The following is an 18,113-nucleotide window of genomic DNA, read 5'->3' as shown; positions in this document are numbered from 1 at the left end:
AGTAGATAATTTTGCTACCTGTCTAGGTTCAAGGGGAGGACTAAATTAACAGAGAACATTCAACTTACTGTACAGTTTTAAAAGAAAACTTTTTATCATTATAGGTTTTGAAGTTTAAGGTGCTCCATGGGAGGAAAAAGCCGATAACATGAGCGCAGAAGAAGGCGGTCCCACCCCTCGGAAAGAAGCAGCTCCTCCCTCTTCAGGAGAGGCAGCCCCCCCTGGGCCAGAAGAGACTGCCCCCCCGGATCCAGGAGAAGAGGCTCCTCCTCCTTCAGATGAAGGGGCTCCGCCCCCTGTGACAGAGGCGGCCTCAGCTCTAGATGCCAGCTCTCTTTTCGAAACAGGTCCTGCTCCTTCTGGAAGTGATTATCTGAATTTCATTCCTTCCGATGAAAGGATAATTCTTCCAGAGGACGATGAGCTGGATGCACACAGAGTTCGACCTAGGCCTACACTCCGACTGGGTCAAGCCATGCTTTCTGAAATGCTTTCTCAGTCTTCCTGTAGATCATCCCGATACCGCCGAAGCATGAGCAGTATTCCAAATCTACAGGAAACGTTAAAAGAGAGACAGGTTTTTCTTATAATAAGATTCTTCATGTGTGACACTTTTATGTCAAGTTAAATGTTTTTGGTGGTTTTTCTTTATAATTACAATTTTTACCTGTGGTTTTTATTCTTTAGGCAAGATTTAGAGATTCAAGGGAAAACCGAAAAATGAAAATTGACCCTTCATACAAATATATATTTGAAATTCTAGCAGAAAAGCTTGGCCTGGACTTAGTAACCATTGAAGAATTAATTTTGGATTGTCCTTCTGTAAGTTTAAATCTTATCGTTATTTTTTAATTGCTCTTTGAGAGCTGATTGCTTTAAGAAGCTGGAGTCATTGTCATGCACAACAAAACACTTCGAAAGGGGAGGTTGAAATTTTACCCATTAGGAAGTTTTATAGAACTATAGCCAGTTGAATCATATTTCTAGTTAGGTGTACTGTTGAAGAGGAAGGAAAGGGAAGAGTTAGCTACTAGAGTTGGCTAAAATTCAAAATGCCTTTAGAGGTTAGAGGTATAGTCGAGCACAGGTAGAGTTAAATATTCTAAAAGTACAGGTTATATGAACTACATATGCAAATCATTTGGGTAGGTGAACAAACTGCATACATATGAGCTAGGGAACAATGACTTTTGCATGAGCATGGTAGAAAACAACAAGATGATTACCGTGTGTCTCAGCATGCCAGGGACAGTCCTAGATTATGCCTACTTTCCTGGCATAATCATTAATGGCCCCTCCTTTACTCCTAAAAGGTCCCAGTTTTGGCTAATGAATGTCTATGGTCACCCTCATTAGCGTAATACAGATAAGCTGTGACTTTCATAGAAGCTTCCAGAAGCAGTATCACAGCTTCCTTTCTGATAGCTCAGCTTCTAAATTAACTTTCAAAAATAGTAGTACAGTTTGCTTGAGCTTTTTACCAACCCTAGTTGTGGACTGGCCTGGAGCCCAGCAAGACCAAGGAACAGGTACATACTGGTGGTGCACTGATTGTCCCATTGAATGTATGGTGAGAGTGTTGGGTAGGGGGCAGTGTTGTGGTGAGGTTGTCATCAGTGGGGTCCGTACCCCCTGCTTTTACAGGGACCAGTGAACTTGGGCAAAACTCTGTTGGCTGCCTCTAGGAGCCCAGATTTTGTGGGATGTTTCCTAAAGGAGTCTCTCTCTTGCTTGATGTGATGTGTTGCCAAGTTCTGGAAAGTTGTCTGCCTTTTTTGTCAGGATCCTTATAAAAGTTGAGAACTGGCAGTCCTCTGATAGTATGAGTGGGATTGCTCATTCCTTAGTGTGTTATGGTAATCTGGGAATGTGATCGATGCAAAGAGATAAATAACAGCTATTTTAATGGTGAAAGATAGGAAAATGCATGAATCGTGCACTTAAAACAAGAGGCGCCGCTGCAACCAACTGGAAATAGAGCGTAGTTTCTCAGGTCACCACAATTCCCTGCAGGAATGTACAGGTGTGGTCAAGGGTGGCTGCCTGGGCATGTGGACTGTGGATCAGATAGATCCCTGTGCAGAAGGGCCCTTCACTTGGTTTAATGGTTTCCTGTCACCACCTGGAATTTCTTCAAAAAAATTTTTTTTTAAGTTTTCTAATTCCAGTATAGTTAACATAGAGTGTTATATTAGTTTCGGGTGAACAAAATAGTGATTCAACAGTTCTGTACATCACCTGGTGCTCATCATGGTAAGTGTAGTCTTCAACCCCCATTACCTATTTCACCCATCCCCCTACCCACCTCCCCTCTGGTAACCACCAGTTTGTTCTCTATAGTTAAGGGTCTGTTACTTTGTTTGTCTCTCTTCTTTTTTTCCTTTGTTTTATTTCTTAAATTCTACATATGAGTGAAATAATGTGGTATTTGTCTTTCTCTGACTGGCTTATTTTGCTTAGTATTGTACCCTCTAGCTCCATCCATGTTGTTGCAAATGGCAAGATTTCATTCGTTTTTATGGCTGAGTAATATTCCATTGTTTATATATACCATATCTTTTTTACCCATTCATCTATCAATAGACATTTGGGCTACCTCCATAACCTTATTGTAAATAATGCTGCAATAAATATAGAGATGCATGTGTTCCTTTGAATTAATGTTCTTGAGTAAATCCCCAGTAGTGTGATTACTGAATCATGGGGTAGTTCTATTTTTACTATTTTTACTTTTTGAGGAACCTCCATACCATTTTCCACAGCAGCTACACCAGTTTGCATTCCCACCAACAGTGAGCCAGGGTTCCTTTTCTCCCCACATCTTCGCCAGCACTTGTTTCTTAGGTTTTTGATTTTAGCCATTCTGACAGGTGTGAGGTAATATCTCATTAAAGTTTTGATTTTCATTTGCCTGATGATGAGTGATGTTGAGCATCTTTTCGTGTGTCTGTTGGCCACCTGTATGTCTTCTTTGGAGAAATATCTGTTCATGTCTTCTGCCCATTTTTTAAATTGGACTATTTGGGTTTTTTTGATGTTGAGTTGTATGAGTTCTTTATATATTTTGGATACTAACCTTTTATCAGATGTATCATTTGTGAATATCTTCTCCCATTCAGGAAGTTGCCTTTTTGTTTTGTTGACTATTTCCTTTGCTGTGCAGAAGCTTTTTATTTTGATACAGTCCCAATAGTGTATTTTTGCTTTTATTTCCCTTGCCTCAGGAGACAGATCTAGAAAAATGTTGCTATGGCTGACATCAGAGAAATAGCTGCCTATGCTCTCTTCTTAGGATTTTTATGGTTTCAGGTCTCACTGATAGGTCTTTAGTCTATTTTGAGTTTATTTTTGTGTGTGGTGTAAGAAAGTGGTCCAATTTCATTCTTTTGCATGTAGCTGTCCACTTTTCCCAGCACTATTTGTTGAAGAAACATTCTTTTTCCCATTGCATAATTCTGGCCTCTTTTGTCAAAGATGAGTTGACCACATCCACCTTGAAATTCTTTTTTTTAAAGATTTTATTTTATTTTTAAAAAATGTTTTATTTATTTATTTGTCAGAGAGAATGAGAGAGAGAAGCAGGCAGAGGGAGAAGCAGGCTCCCCACTGAGCAAGGAGCCTGATATGGGACTCAGTCCCAGGACCCTGGGATCATGACCTGAGCCGAAGGCAGATGCTTAAACGACTGAGCCACCCAGGCATCCCTTAGAGATTTTAGTTTAATTCCAGTTACTTAACATATAGTGTAATATTAGATTCTCATGTACAATATGGTGATTCAGCACCTCCTTACTACATCCGGTGCTTGTTACAAGTACACCATCACCTATGTAACTCATCCCCCTCAACCAATTCCCCTCTGATAACCATCAGTGTGTTCTCTATAGTTAAGTCTGTTTCTTGGTTTATCTTTCTGTTTCTTTCTCCCCCACCCCACATTTGCTTGTTTTTTTGTTTCTTAAATTCCACATCTGAGTGAAATCATAGGATATTTGTCTTTCTCTGAGTGATTGATTTTGCCTAGAATAATACTCTCTAACATCCATCCATATGCATGGCAAGATTTCACTCTTTTTTATGGGTGAGTAATATGCCATTGTATATGTATAACAAATCTTTTTTCCTCCGCTCAGATCTACGATTAGGGTTTGGTTAGGGCCAGAATAAGGGTTAGGGTTAGGGCCAGTGTGATTGTATGTGCCTATTATCTTGCAGTTCAGAGACCACTCCAGAGGGATAAGTTTAGGGTTAAGATAGGGTTAGTGTTAGGGTTAAGGTTTAGGGTGTGTGTTTGGGTTAGGATAAGGTTTTTGCTTAGAATAATGCTTTCTACCTCCAACCACATTTTTGTAAAATGGCAAGATTTCATTCTTTTTTCATGGCTGAGTAATATTCCTTTGTGTGTGTGTGTGTGTGTGTGTGTGTGTGTGTGTGTGTGTGTGTGTGTGTGTACCAAATCTTTTTTCCCCCTCAGATACTGAATTAGGGTTCTGTTTAGGGTTATAATAAGGGTTAGGGTTAGGGTTAGAGTTAGGGTTAGGGCCAGTGTGAGTGTATGTGCCTATTATCCTGCAGTTCAGAGACCTCTCCAGAGGTTAGATTTAGGGTTAGAGACAGGGTTAGAGGTAGAGTTTAGGGGTTACTGGTAGGGGTAGGTTAGGTTTAGGGTCAGGGTTAAGATTAGGGTTAGGATTTGTGCTTGGCATCCTGCAGTTCAGAGACCTCTCCAGAGAATAAACCCTCAGACTTCCGTTAGGTTGAAAATAAACATGACAAGCATCCACCAAGCTGAGGTAAAGAGGGATTTAACCTTCTAAATACTCTACATTATTTTTTTAAAGATTTTATTTATTTATTTGACAGAGAGAGACACAGCGAGAGAGGGAACACAAGCAGGGGGAGTGGGAGAGGGAGAAGCAGGCTTCCTGCTGAGCAGGGAGCCCTACGCGGGGCTCGATCCCAGGACCCTGGGACCATGACCTGAGCTGAAGGCAGACGCTTAACGACTGAGCCACCCAGGCGCCCCCTAAATACTCTACTTTTTAAGAGAAGTTTTTATTTAAATTCCAGTTAGTTAACATACAATGTAATATTAGTTTCAGGTGTAGAATTTAGTGATTCAACACTTACATACAACATCTGGTGCTCATCACAGCAAGTGCCCTCCTTAATCCTCATCACCTATTTCCCCCATCATGTCACCCACCTCCCCTCTGGTAACCATCAGTTTGTTCTCTCTAGTTAGGAGACTCCACCTTGAAATTCTTAATAATTTTTTGATAAGTGTTCCTACATTTTTATTTTTCACTGGGCCTGTAGCTCACAAATTTGGTAGCCTGTCCTGGCTGTGGATGATACCATCCATATGGCAAGATAGTGATCAACATTGTTTCACCTGAAAGTTGCCAGGCCATAAATTTGGTTAATCCCATAGTGGGAATCCCAGCAGCTCTGCAAAGGGTCCAGGCGTAGACATTGGCGCTGGCTAGTACCTTCAGAGAAGGACAGCTGCTAGGACTAAGTTAGGGAGATGGGTGTCGGCAGAACTGGTGATCTCACTCTTAAATATTTGCCAGTTGGCTTTCTGGGCCAATACTGTCTGCTTGGAGCAAGTGTTTCTCACTGGCCAGCATGCCAGTGTCATATGCCTGCAAACCCTTCCATTTGTCATTCTTGAAGTATGTCTTGTACTTTGGGTCTGGGTGCTTAGGTTCTTCCTTGAAGGCCATCATGGACCAGGTTAGACACTGCTTAGGCTGCACATCTAGGAAGTCTAGGGAAATGTAGGTATTAAGGGAAGACTCACAGCAGGAAAGGTGTTTCCGTAGAGTTATTTAGCAGTTGCAAAGCCCCAGTGGAGGGGAGATAGTACAGTCTGGAGAGAAACCAATCTCAAAATCTGGGAGAGCTCAGAGTACTTATTTGGTTGAAGGGACAAGGCAGGCACCTAAATTGGCATCAAGATTGGTGGACAGGTGAATAAAGAGATGGAATCAGGAAGGAGGGGTGGCCTACTTTGGTGTGATGATTTAGGAAACTAGTATATGGAAGGGTTTTCCTTTTAGGTGAAGCCTGGTGTAGCAATCCAGAGTGAAAGAAGCTCATTAAAAGTCCCACAAAAGGGTGGACAGTAGAGGGTGTGATGGTCATTTTGTTTGCCTTCAGATTTGTTACCCAGTCTTTACCACCGACTCTGTGGCCTGGAAGGCTGACCTCTCTAGAACCCATCACCTGGGCTCCCTTGCTCTCTGGCTTGCACGGTACTCAGTCACTAGGAGGCTCCAGCAGGAGATAGGAGGGCAGATGGGAGACAAGTCTGACCCCTTCCTGCTTGGCCGTATTTTCTCGCTACAGCCAAGCCATTCTCCTTCCACTACTCTGTGTCCACTTGCTTCTAGCTACCCCCTTCCCCCACTCATCACACTTTCAGGCCTTGGCTGGTGCTGCTTTTTCCTTTGTCGATAGTCCTATTGTTGCTGCTAGTGTCACAGCTTCCCTTAACCCTTCTCTGGCCTCTAGAACAGCCTCTTCATTATAAAGTTTCTTCAAGAACCCATTTTTGGGACTTCTTTTCTTGCCAGGACCCTGACCAATACAGAAATTTCTACTGCATCTGTGTCCACGCTTTTGCTGCTCTCTTCGTTCAGCACTGCTCAGGATAACCGCAGACCATCTTGCTTTCCTGGCTTACGTGTCAGTGTTTTCCAAGGTCGAGGCAACAGCGGTGTGGTTCTGTGGCTGGAGCACAGCCCTGGAGGCCCAAGGCTGGCTTCTGGTTCCAGGCTCTGAACACGTGGTTGTGTGTCTTTGGGTCTTTTTCTCAAATTCTTTTTAGCTTTACTTCTGTCTTCGGCAAGAGGGGCATAATAATGCCCTCTAAGTACAAGGCAGTGGTAAAGCTCAGATGAACTATTTGTAAAATGTATAAGTGAATTTTTAATTTGCAGTCATGATTTCAGCCCATGACAACATTCACTCTCCTGGTCTCAGGAGTACAGTGTGTCTAAAGAGTAAGAATTTGTTGCATTTGATATTGGGATGTCTTTTTATCACGGGTATGAGCGCTGTTTTTGATAATTTGGATACTTTCAAATCTGGTGGGTCATACAATCAGATACAGCACTACAGTATTTATGGAACTAGGCAACAATCGCAGTGCTAACAGTTCTTGTATCTTTCAGATTGTAATTATGCAAGAGTCAAATTTATGTGTGAGATGGAAGAGTAGAAAATGAAGGGCTCAAATTTGGTACATCTGTGTGGCTCTGTTTCACTCCCTGGGGTGGTGGTTCCCAAATGGGGTCCCAGAAGCAGCAGCATCAGCATCACCTGGAACTTTTTAAAGATTTATTTATTTCAGAAAGAGAGAGAGGTAGCAAGAGCAGGGGGAAGAGCTGAAGGGGAAGGCAAGGGAGAATCTCAAGCAGACTCCCTGCTGATCGCAGAGACCCATGTGGGGCTCAATCTCATGACCCCGAGATCATGACCTCAGCTGAAATCAATAGTCAGACGCTCAACCAACGGAACTACCCAAGCGCCCCTCACCTGGAACTTTTTAGAAATGCAAGTCCTCAGGGCCAGCATTCTGTATATTTTTTAGAAGCCCTAGGTGCTTCTCTGATGCACACTAAAGCTTGAGAACCATTGTCCTAGGGGGAGAGGCTTTGCCAGATCTGAAGTACCTCCCACACGTGGCCAGCAAGTGAAGAAAAACCCACTACTTGAGAGCGACACTTAGGTATAGACTCAGTGGACTAAGTGAAGTGGGTTGAGTAACTTTGTACTTCCCAAATGGTGTGTGAGGATTTTTGTTTACATGACCTATTTATTTTTCCGCTAAGATATGACACTGACTTACAAGTAATTAAATAAGAGCTTCATACTCATAAACATGGGAGACTCTCATTATAATAATTTGTTTCTATATTAGTTTGGCTATAATATGGGTCAAATGACAATATCTGAAAACATAATTACTCAAATAATTGGTTTAAAAACCCAATTAGTTGGGGCGCCTGGGTGGCTCAGTTGGTTAAGCGACTGCCTTCGGCTCAGGTCATGATCCTGGAGTCCCGGGATCAAGTCCCACATCGGGCTCCCTGCTCAGCAGGGAGTCTGCTTCTCCCTCTGACCCTCTTCCCTCTCGTGCTCTCTCTCATTCTCTCTCTCTCAAATAAATAAAATTAAAAAAAAATTAAAAAAAAACCAATTAATTGGTAAGGCAAGTTTTTTGTTCTCCAAGTCAGCTTTTAAGAATAGGTTTTTAAAAATAATAATTCTTTATATTTACCTCCAGTTGGACTCATTCATTTACTCCTATAAGATTCTGAGAGGCAGGGTCAGGTAAGTGTCTGCCTACTTTATATGCAGATCATCAGTGTAGGTTCAGAAATAGAATTCACCATATATTTCATGGTAATTTTGGAGTTAAAGTAGTTCAAATTCTAAACCTGCTTCTGATGTCCCTGTCACTGTGTATCTCGAAAAAAGTCATTGAGCCTCTTTTTTTTTTTTTTTATCTACAAAATGATGAGGATAAAGGCATATACAATGCCTAGCCCAGGGTATGGTTCGTTTTATTGTAGCTAATATAACTAGTCATTTTATTGATCATCATTTTTTCTTTTATTTAACAGCTGGAAGCATTTGCTCATTTTTTTATGAAAGATGGTTGTAAGACATTGAAATTTTTGTACCAGGAAGGAGATATCCCTGGCCTTGGTAAGGATGTTTTATGAGGGCAATGTGCTGGCTATTAGTTAATGAATGTTAAAGTGCAGCATATCTTTTCTCTTATAAATAGATACATATTTATAAATTTTATATATTTACATAGAAGTATATTTATAAAGAAAATTTATCAAATAAGCTTATGTGTGGAAAAGAGTGTTTTTTTTTTTTTTAAGATTTATTTGAGAGAGAGAGAGCATGTGCGAGCAGGGAGGGGCCAAGGGGGAGGGAGAGAGGATTTCAAGCAGACTCTGTGCTGAGCATGGAGTCCCATATGGGGCTCAGTCTCACAATCCTAAGATCATGACCTGAGCCGAAATCAAGAGCCGGTTGCCCAACTGACTGAGCCACCCAGGTGCCCAGATAAAAAAGTGTCTTAAAAATAATACTTCTTCAGCCCAAATATATATGTCAGGCACTACTATAATATAAGGAGAAACCATACTTACAGAAATCATTGGTATCTCCTGGTGGATACATGTTTTCACTAGAATTTAATTCCATTTTCCCTGAAACAGGTGGAGCCATTTTGCACACAAGTTCTCAGGTGACCAGTATTAGACAGGAAACTATGTGAGAGCTCAGTGGCTGTCCCAGTGGTCTTGGGTCAGCATCTTGTCTGCGGTAGCTGTCAGTTGGAATATTTGGCTTCCTTACTATTTGCAGGATTCCTAAAATAATTAACACTTTACCAGGATGTGAAACTTTTGTCTTGATAACCAGGTGCATGGGCCATCCTTTTGGTTTTAGACTACTTATCTTTGAAGTTTTATGGATTGTCCCTCCTATTGGTTTTCTCATTTTTCTCCTCTGCTGCCTTTAGCTGAGGCTCATATCTCATGCCTGCCCTAGTATTCTAGATTGAAAGCCTGTAGCTCTGAAACCAGATTCCCTCTCTGAAATTCACACTGCTTATTCCTTTAAAAGTAAATCTTTTATTCAGTTGTGTGTATATATATATATATATATACATACACATATATATGTATATATATACACACCACATCTTTATCCATTCATCTATGGACGAAAACTTGGGTTGCAGCTATAGAAAGGAATGAAATCTTGGGGCGCCTGGGTGGCTCAGTTGGTTAAGCATCTGCCTTCAGCTCAGGCCATGATCCCAGGGTCCAGGAATCGAGTCCCACATCGGGCTCCCTGCTTGGCAGGGAGTCTGCTTCTCCCTTTCCCTCTTCTTTCCCCCCCTGATCTTGCTCTCTCTCTCTCAAATAAATAAATAAAATCTTAAAAAAAAAAAGAATGAAATCTTGCCATTTGCAACAACATGGGTGGACCTAGAGGGTATAATGCTAAGTGAAATAAGTCAGTCAGAAAAAGACAAATACCATAGGATTTCACTTATATGTGGAATTTAAGAAACAAAACAAAGGAACCAAGAAAAAAAGAGACAGACAAATCATAAAACCGGCCCCTTAAATACAGAGAACAAACTGGTGGTTTCTAGAGAGGAGGTGGGTGGAGGACTGTGTGAAATAGGTAAAGGGGTTAAGAGCACACCTAACTTGGTGAGCACTGAGAAATATATAGAATTGTTGAATCATTACATTGTACACCTGAAACTAATTTAACACCGTATGTCATCCCTCAGTAAAAATTCCAAAAAGTAAACCTTTCATTGTGCTCCTAGTTATTGGATTGCATCCAAAACCCTCATTTCTCTGCTAAGGCCCATTATAACCTTAGATACACAGTGTTCCTTTAGCCTGTGCTCCTATTCTCGCAGTCATGAATTTGCTACTCCCTTTAAGCCAGTCTCTTCCTTGTTTTCTGGACATTCCAGGGTCATATCTGTGCCCTTTGCTCTGCCCTCCTGACTCTCTCAGAATGCCTTTTTTCTCTATACCCAGCCAAATCCTACCCCTTCGGATCACCTCTGACATTCTCTTTTCTACAGAGCCTGCCCAGGGTGTTCCAAACCCATCCATCACTTTTCTCCAAACTCCTCCTGTCTCATTTAAAGTTTGCATTGTGAAAAACAGCACTTGATTATGTTCTTCTATTTTCACTTAATTCTTTAATATAAGAAAATACCTACAAGGAGAAGAGAAATAAAAACCACCCACATTCTCAGCCATTTGGAATAGGCACTGTTAATTCCTTGATGAATATTCCTCTATAACTTCTTTGCCCCTCCCCTTTTATTTGGAGAAAGGGCGGGAGGGAGGGAAAGAGAGAGAGAAAGTCATGTATGTGTATAGTGTGTGCATATATATACATGTATACATAGAGCTGGATCCCTTTTTGTAATATGTAGATATTATGCTACAACCTGGGATCCAACTCTACATGTTGTTTTTTTATTTTTATTTTTTTTAAAGATTTTATTTATTTGACAGAGAGAGACACAACGAGAGAGGGAACACAAGCGGGGGCGGGGGGAGAGGGAGAAGCAGGTTTCCTGCTGAGCAGGGAGCCTGACACGGGCTCGATCCCAGGACCCTGGGATCATGACCTGAGCCGAAGGCAGATGCTTAACGACTTTGCCACCCATGCACCCTCTACATGTTATTTTTATGGTGGCTTTTAAAATTTGATAATATTCTCTTTTTCATGCCACTAGATACATTTTTTACAATTAACTTTTAAACAGCTGCATTGTGTTTCATTAGGCTACTATATTATTTTTAAAAAACTTACCTCTTATTATTAGAAATTAGGTTATTTATAACTTTTTGCTCTTTTAAATAATGCTTCAGTGATTATCACTGAGGCTAATGTGGATTAGGAAGACTTTAGGAAGAATTTGCAGGAGGGGAATTGACAGAAGAAAAGATATATATATATATTATATATTTTTTTAAGAGAAAAAGAGAGAGCCTGTGTGCATGAGGGGAGTGAGGGGTAGAGGGAGAGGGAGAGAGAGAATCCCAAGCAGGCGCCACACTCAGCACAGAGCCCAAGACTGGGCTTAATCTCACAATACCGAGATCATGACCTGAGCTGAAATCAAGAGTTGGAGGCTTAACCGACTGAGCCACTCAGTTGCCCCAAGATAGGTATATTTTTAATTATTATTTTGCTACCTAGAAAAGTTACACATTTATTAGCTTGGTAAATATTCCACTACCTGTCTTTCTTCTGTGCATCTGTTTATATATAAATGCTTATTATCATTTAAAAATGTGATCATGTAATACACTTTATTCTAGATTTGAGTTTTGCATTTCACAGTATAGCCCAGACATTTTCTCTGTCATTATATATAAATTTACCTCATTTTAAAAATGCTGTACAGGGGTGCCTGGGTGGTTGAGTTGGTTGAGCATGTGACTCTTGATTTTGGCTCAGGTCATGATCTTGGGGTCCTGGGATTGAGCCCTGCATTGGGCTCCCTTTTCATTGGGGAGTCTGCTTGACCCTTTCCCTCTACCTCTGCCTCCACTTGTGTTCTCTCTCTCTCTCAAATAAATAAATATTTTTTTTTCAAAAAGCTTTAAAAATGCTGTCAGTATTCCATAGTATAGCTGCATTGTAATTTTTAGAAACCATTCCCCTGTTGATGGGTGTACCGAATATGTAGATGTATACAGAATATGTTTAGCTGTAGGTACTGGAAGTCCTAATAGTGTCTTAAACAAAGAGGGGATCTATTTTTCTTTCATAACAAGGTGGGCAGTGGCTGGCAATGGTTCAAATGCTCAGTATTGTCATCAGAAACCTAGATTCTTTTTTTCTTCCTATTCTGTCATTTTTAAATGTTGGCTTTTGTGTTCATGTTTGCCCTATACGGTTATAAGATGAAGCTCTAGACATCACATCCAAGTTCAAGGTGCTTGTGGGAAAGGGCCTTACCTCTCCCCGTTATCAGGAAATCATAAGCTTATCTTATGTCTTATCAGCCAGAACTGTGTCATGTGGCTACCATAGGGGTTAGGGAGGCTGAGAAAGCAGTTGTCTCCTTGGGGATGTACACATTGCTGGATGAGACAATGGGTTTTCTTATCAAGGAAAAAGGAGAGGGAGGTTATTAAGGGTAGAGGTACCTCTCTGTCCCAACCTCCATGAATGAGCATTTGAGCACTTAGATACTGTGTATCACTGTTCTTTGGTTGTAGCCAACAGCAATAGACTCTGGCTTACATAAGCAAAAAAAAAAGTCTGGGCTGTTCACAAAATTGAACTAGTCAAACCACTTGGCCTTGGGAAGGACAAGAATAGAGCATTTCCACAGATTTCAGGAGAGTTTCCTTAGGATTCATCACTAGATTGACATCCCTCCAGTCCCCTTTTACCTTTGTGTGCCTCCAGGCAGGATTGACATTCTTGCAGAGGGTCTGATCGTCTCATTTGCACATGCCCACCACAGTAGGGCCCTGAGACTGGTGTCCTCCAGAATCACGGGACAGGAGGCATCCCCCACACCCAAAGGAGGGAAGGCTGGGAAGACAAAATATTTTCATGGTTTCGGGATGGGGATTTTAAAATTTCTTTTATCATATTTTAAGTTATTGTGAATAGGAAGACAGCTAAATTTTGCTTATTAATAGTACAACCAACCATCTAACAAAATTATATTTTTAATAGTTTTTAAAATTAAATGATTAATTTTCACTGAAATCAGGTTGAGGAAGAATTTAGTATAACTTGGGGGCTATAAGTGTATTCACTAGGGGAATAAATCCTCTCTGGGGAGTCAGTGAAGGCTTCTAAGAGACTTGGGCTTTAGCCGAGATCTGAAAGATAAGTAGGAATTGGGGAGGCAAAGGGTCGGAGATGGGGTAGAACAGTCTGTGTGAAGACCCTGCCTGAGGCGAGGCCAAAAGGAGAAAAAGTGCAGAACTCAGGGAAAGGTAGCAGGGGAGGCTGCACTTCAAGTATTCCAATTAGTGATGTCTTTTTGCAGACAAAAAATTTATTACAATCATCAAAAGTTCCTTACAGTAAAGTGAAGCAAGAAACAATGCTGTAAGATCCATAGTCATTTATCACAGTCGATCCATTATGTGATCACACACTACATTCTTGACTTTTGTTTTCAGAGTGTGGTCGAACTATTGCTGGAGCAACCAAAGGGGGGAAAATGATGAGATTATATATAGACAATGCAGCCCCGGAGAAACTAAAAGGATTATGTGTATTTTTTGTTCGCTGTCACAATGATGTTGCTATAAATATTAAAAATATTCATGAGGTATGTTTGCATTTTTTTCAAATATATAGTTAAATTTTTTCCAGCTTAATTGAGATGTAACTGACATAAAATATTGGAAGTTTTAAGCTGTATATAACATGTTGATTTAATACACTTATATTTTGCAAACTGATCACCGCTGTAGCATTAGCTGATACTCCATCATCTCACCTAATTACCTTTTTTTGTTTGTTTTTGGTGATGACATTTAAGGTGAATTGTCTTAGCAACATTCGAGGATATATTAGTATTACCTATAATCACCATGCTGTATGTTAGATCCCCCCAAATTATTCATTTTATAACAAAGTTTGATTGCTTTGACAAACATTTCCTGATTCCCCCTACCCAACAGCCCTTGGTAATCAACATTCTACTCTCTGATTGACTTAATTTGCTTAGCATAATACCCTCTAGTTCCATCCACATCATTGCAAATGGCAAGATTTCATTTTTGATGGCTGCATAATATTCCATTATATATATATAATATATATAATAAATATATATTTTCCACATAAAGTATGTATATATATATATATACATATATATATGTATATATATATATATACACACCACATATTCTTTATCTATTCACTTGTTGATGGACATCTAGGCTCTTTCCATAGTTTGGCTATTGTGGACATTGCTGCTATAAACATTGGGGTGCACGTGCCCCTTCGGATCACTACATTTGTATCTTTGGGGTAAATAGCCAGTAGTGCAATTGCTCGGTTGTAGGGTAGCTCTGTTTTTCAACTTTTTGAGGAACCTCCATACTGTTCTCCACAGTGGCTGCACCAGCTTGCATTCCCACCAATAGCATAGGAGGGCTCCCCTTTTTCCGCATCCTTGCAAACATCTGTCATTTCCTGACTTGTTAATTTTAGCCATTCTGACGGGTGTGAGGTGATATCTCATTGAGGCTTTGATTTGTATTTCCCTGATGCCGAGTGATGTTGAGAACTTTTTCAAGTGTCTGTTGGCCATTTGGATGTCTTCTTTGCACAAATGTCTGTTCATGTCTTCTGCCCATATTTTGATTGGATTATTTGTTCTTTGGGTGTTGAGTTTGATAAGTTCTTTATAGATTTTGGATACTAGCCCTTTATCTGATATGTCATTTGCAAATATCTTCTCCCATTCTGTCGGTTGTCTTTTGGTTTTGTTGACTGTTTCCTTTGCTGTGCAAAAGCTTTTTATCTTGATGAAGTCCCAATAGTTCATTTTTGTGCTTGCTTCCCTTGCCTTTGGTGATGTTTCTTGAAAGAAGTTGCTGCGGCTGAGGTCAAAGAGGTTGCTGCCTGTGTTCTCCTCAAAGATTTTGATGGATTCCTGTCTCACATTTAGGTCTTTCATCTATTTTGAGTCTATTTTTGTGTGTGGTGTAGGGAAATGGTCCAGTTTCATTCTTCTGCATGTGGCTGTCCAATTTTCCCAACATCATTTGTTGAAGAGACTGTCTTTTTTCCACTGGACATTCTTTCTTGCTTTGTCAAAGATTGGTTGACCATAGAATTGAGGGTCCATTTCTGGGCTCTCTATTCTGTTCCGTTGATCTATGTGTCTGTTTTTGTGCCAGTACCATACTGTCTTGATGATGACAGCTTTGTAATATAGCTTGAAATCGGGCAACGTGATGCCTCCAGCTTTGTTTTTCTTTTTCAACATTTCCTTGGCTATTCGGGGTCTTTTCTGATTCCATACAAATTTTGGGATTCTTTGTTCCAGCACTTTGAAAAATGTCATTGGAATTTTGATCGGGATGGCATTGAAGGTATAGATTGCTCTGGGTAGCATAGACATTTTAACAATGTTTATTCTTCCGATCCATGAGCATGGAATATTTTTCCATCTTTTTGTGTCTTCTTCAATTTCTTTCATGAGTGTTCTGTAGTTCCTAGAGTATAGATCCTTTACCTCTTTGGTTAAAACCTAACCAAATTCCAGAGGTATCTTATGGTTTTTGGTGCTATTGTAAATGGAATTGTTTCTCTAATTTCTCTTTCTACAGTTGTGTTGTTAGTGTATAAGAAAGCAACTGATTTCTGTGCATTGATTTTGTATCCTGCCACATTACTGAATTGCTATATGAGTTCTAGTAATTTGGGGGTGGGGTCTTTTGGGTTTTCCACATAAAGTATCATGTCGTCTGCGAAAAGAGAGAGTTTGACTTCTTCTTTGCCAATTTGAATACATTTTATTTCTTTTTGTTGTCTGATTGCTGTTGCTAGGACTTCTAGTACTATGTTGAGCAGTAGTGGCAAGAGTGGGCATCCTTGACGTGTTCCTGATCTTAAGGGAAAGGCTCTCAGCTTTTCCCCATTGAGGATGATATTCGCTGTGGGTTTTTCATAGATGGATTTTATGAACTTGAGGAATGTTCCCTCTATCTCTATACTCTGAAGAGTTTTAATCAGGAAAGGATGTTGTATTTTGTCAAATGCTTTTTCTGCATCAATTGAGAGGACCATATGGTTCTTCTCCCTCCTCTTATTAATGTGTTCTTACACATTGATTGATTTGCGAATGTTGAACCACCCTTGCATCCCGGGGATAAATCCCACTTGGTTGTGGTGGATGATCCGTTTGATGTATTGTTGGATCCTATTAGCTAGGATTTTGTTGAGGATTTTGGGATCCATATTCATCAGGGATATCGGTCTGAAATTCTCCTTTTTGATGGGGCCTGCTTTGGGGATTAAGATAATGCTGGCCTCATAGAATGAGTTTGGAAGTTTTCCTTCTGTTTCTATTTTTTGAAACAGCTTCAGTAGAATAGGTATTATTTCTTCTTTGAATGTTTGGTAGAATTCCCCAGGGAATCCATCAGGCCCTCGACTCTTGTTTTTTGGGAGGTTTCTGATCACTGCTTCAATCTCGTTACTGGTTATTGGCCTATTCAGGTTGTCAATTTCTTCCTGTTTCAGTCTTGGCAGCTTATAGGTTTCCAGGAAGGCCTCCATTTCATCCAGATTGCTCAGTTTATTGGCATATAGTTGTTGATAATAATTTCTAATAATTGTTTCTATTTCCTTGGTGTTAGTCGTGATCTCTCCCCTTTCATTCATAGTTTTATTAATTTGGGTCCTTTCTCTTTTCTTTTGGATAAGTCTGGCCAGTGGTTTATCGATCTTATTAATTCTTTCAAAGAACTAACTTCTAGTTTCATTGATTTGATCTACTGTGTTTCTGGTTTCTAATTCATTGATCTCTGCTCTAATATTAATTATTTCTCTTCTAATGCGTGGCTTAGGAATCGTTTGGTGCTTTTTCTCTAGTTCTTTAAGGTGTAGAGTTAGTTGGTGAATTCGGGATTTTTCTATTTTTTTGAGTGAGGCTTGGATGGCTATGAATTTCCGCCTTAGGATCGCCTTTGCAGTATCCCATAGGTTTTGGACCGATGTGTTTTCGTTCTCATTGATTTCCATGAATTGTTTAAGTTCTTTTTTGATTTCCTGGTTGACCCAAACATTCTTGAGCAGAGTGGTCTTTAGCTTCCAAGTGTTTGAATTTCTGCCAAATTTTTTCTTGTGATTGAGTTCCAGTTTTAAAGCATTGTGGTCTGAGAATATGCAGGGAATAACCTCAGTCTTTGGTATCAGTTGAAACCTGATTTGTGACCCAGTATGTGGTCTCTTCTGGAGAAAGTTCCATGTCCGCTCGAGAAGAATGAGTATTCTGTTCTTTTAGGGGGGGAGCATTCTGTAAATATCTATGAGGTCCATCTGGTCCAGTGTATCATTCAAAGCTCTTGTTTCCTTGTTGATTTTCTGCTTAGATGATCTGTCCATTGCTGAGAATGGAGTATTGAGGTCTCCTACAATTAACGTATTGTTATCAATATGACTCTTTATTTTGGTTAACAGTTGGCTTTTGTAGATGGCTGCTCCCACGTTGGGGGCATAGATATTTACAATTGTTAGATCTTCTTGTTGGATAGACCCTTTAAGAATGATATAGTGTCCTTCTGTGTCTCTAATTACAGACTTTAGTTTAAAATCTAATTTGTCTGATAGAACAATTGCTACCCCAGCTTTCTTTTGAGGTCCGCTGGCCTGGAAGATGAATCTCCATCCCTTCACTTTCAGTCTGGATGTATTTTTAGGTTCAAAATGAGTCTCTTGTAGGCAGCATATGGATGGGTCCTGTCTTTTTATCCAATCTGCAACCCTGTGACGTTTTATGGGAGCATTTAGGCCATTCACGTTGAGAGTGATTATTGAAAGAT

General features: G+C 40.2%; 1 protein-coding gene across 1 annotated transcript in view; it reads left to right on the top strand.

The window, feature by feature from the left end:
• Window positions 1–148: 148 nt before the first annotated feature.
• DNAH8 (dynein axonemal heavy chain 8) overlaps window positions 149–18,113 on the top strand; it is a 395,922-nt gene continuing 377,957 nt past the window's right edge. Inside the window, exons 1-4 of the mRNA XM_088024365.1 lie at window positions 149–577; window positions 688–822; window positions 8,637–8,721; window positions 13,731–13,882. Coding sequence (XP_087880491.1) covers window positions 149–577; window positions 688–822; window positions 8,637–8,721; window positions 13,731–13,882 — 801 coding nt within the window. The remainder of the gene's footprint in view (window positions 578–687; window positions 823–8,636; window positions 8,722–13,730; window positions 13,883–18,113) is intronic.

This window comes from Eumetopias jubatus, unplaced genomic scaffold, assembly GCF_037043125.1.
Source record: "Eumetopias jubatus isolate StellerSeaLion01/CBP00866 unplaced genomic scaffold, mEumJub1_p1.0 scaffold_6, whole genome shotgun sequence".
Classification (NCBI taxonomy): Eukaryota; Metazoa; Chordata; class Mammalia; order Carnivora; family Otariidae; genus Eumetopias; species Eumetopias jubatus.
Note: the sequence above shows the minus strand (reverse complement) of the source record. Positions and strands in the feature narration are given on the sequence as shown.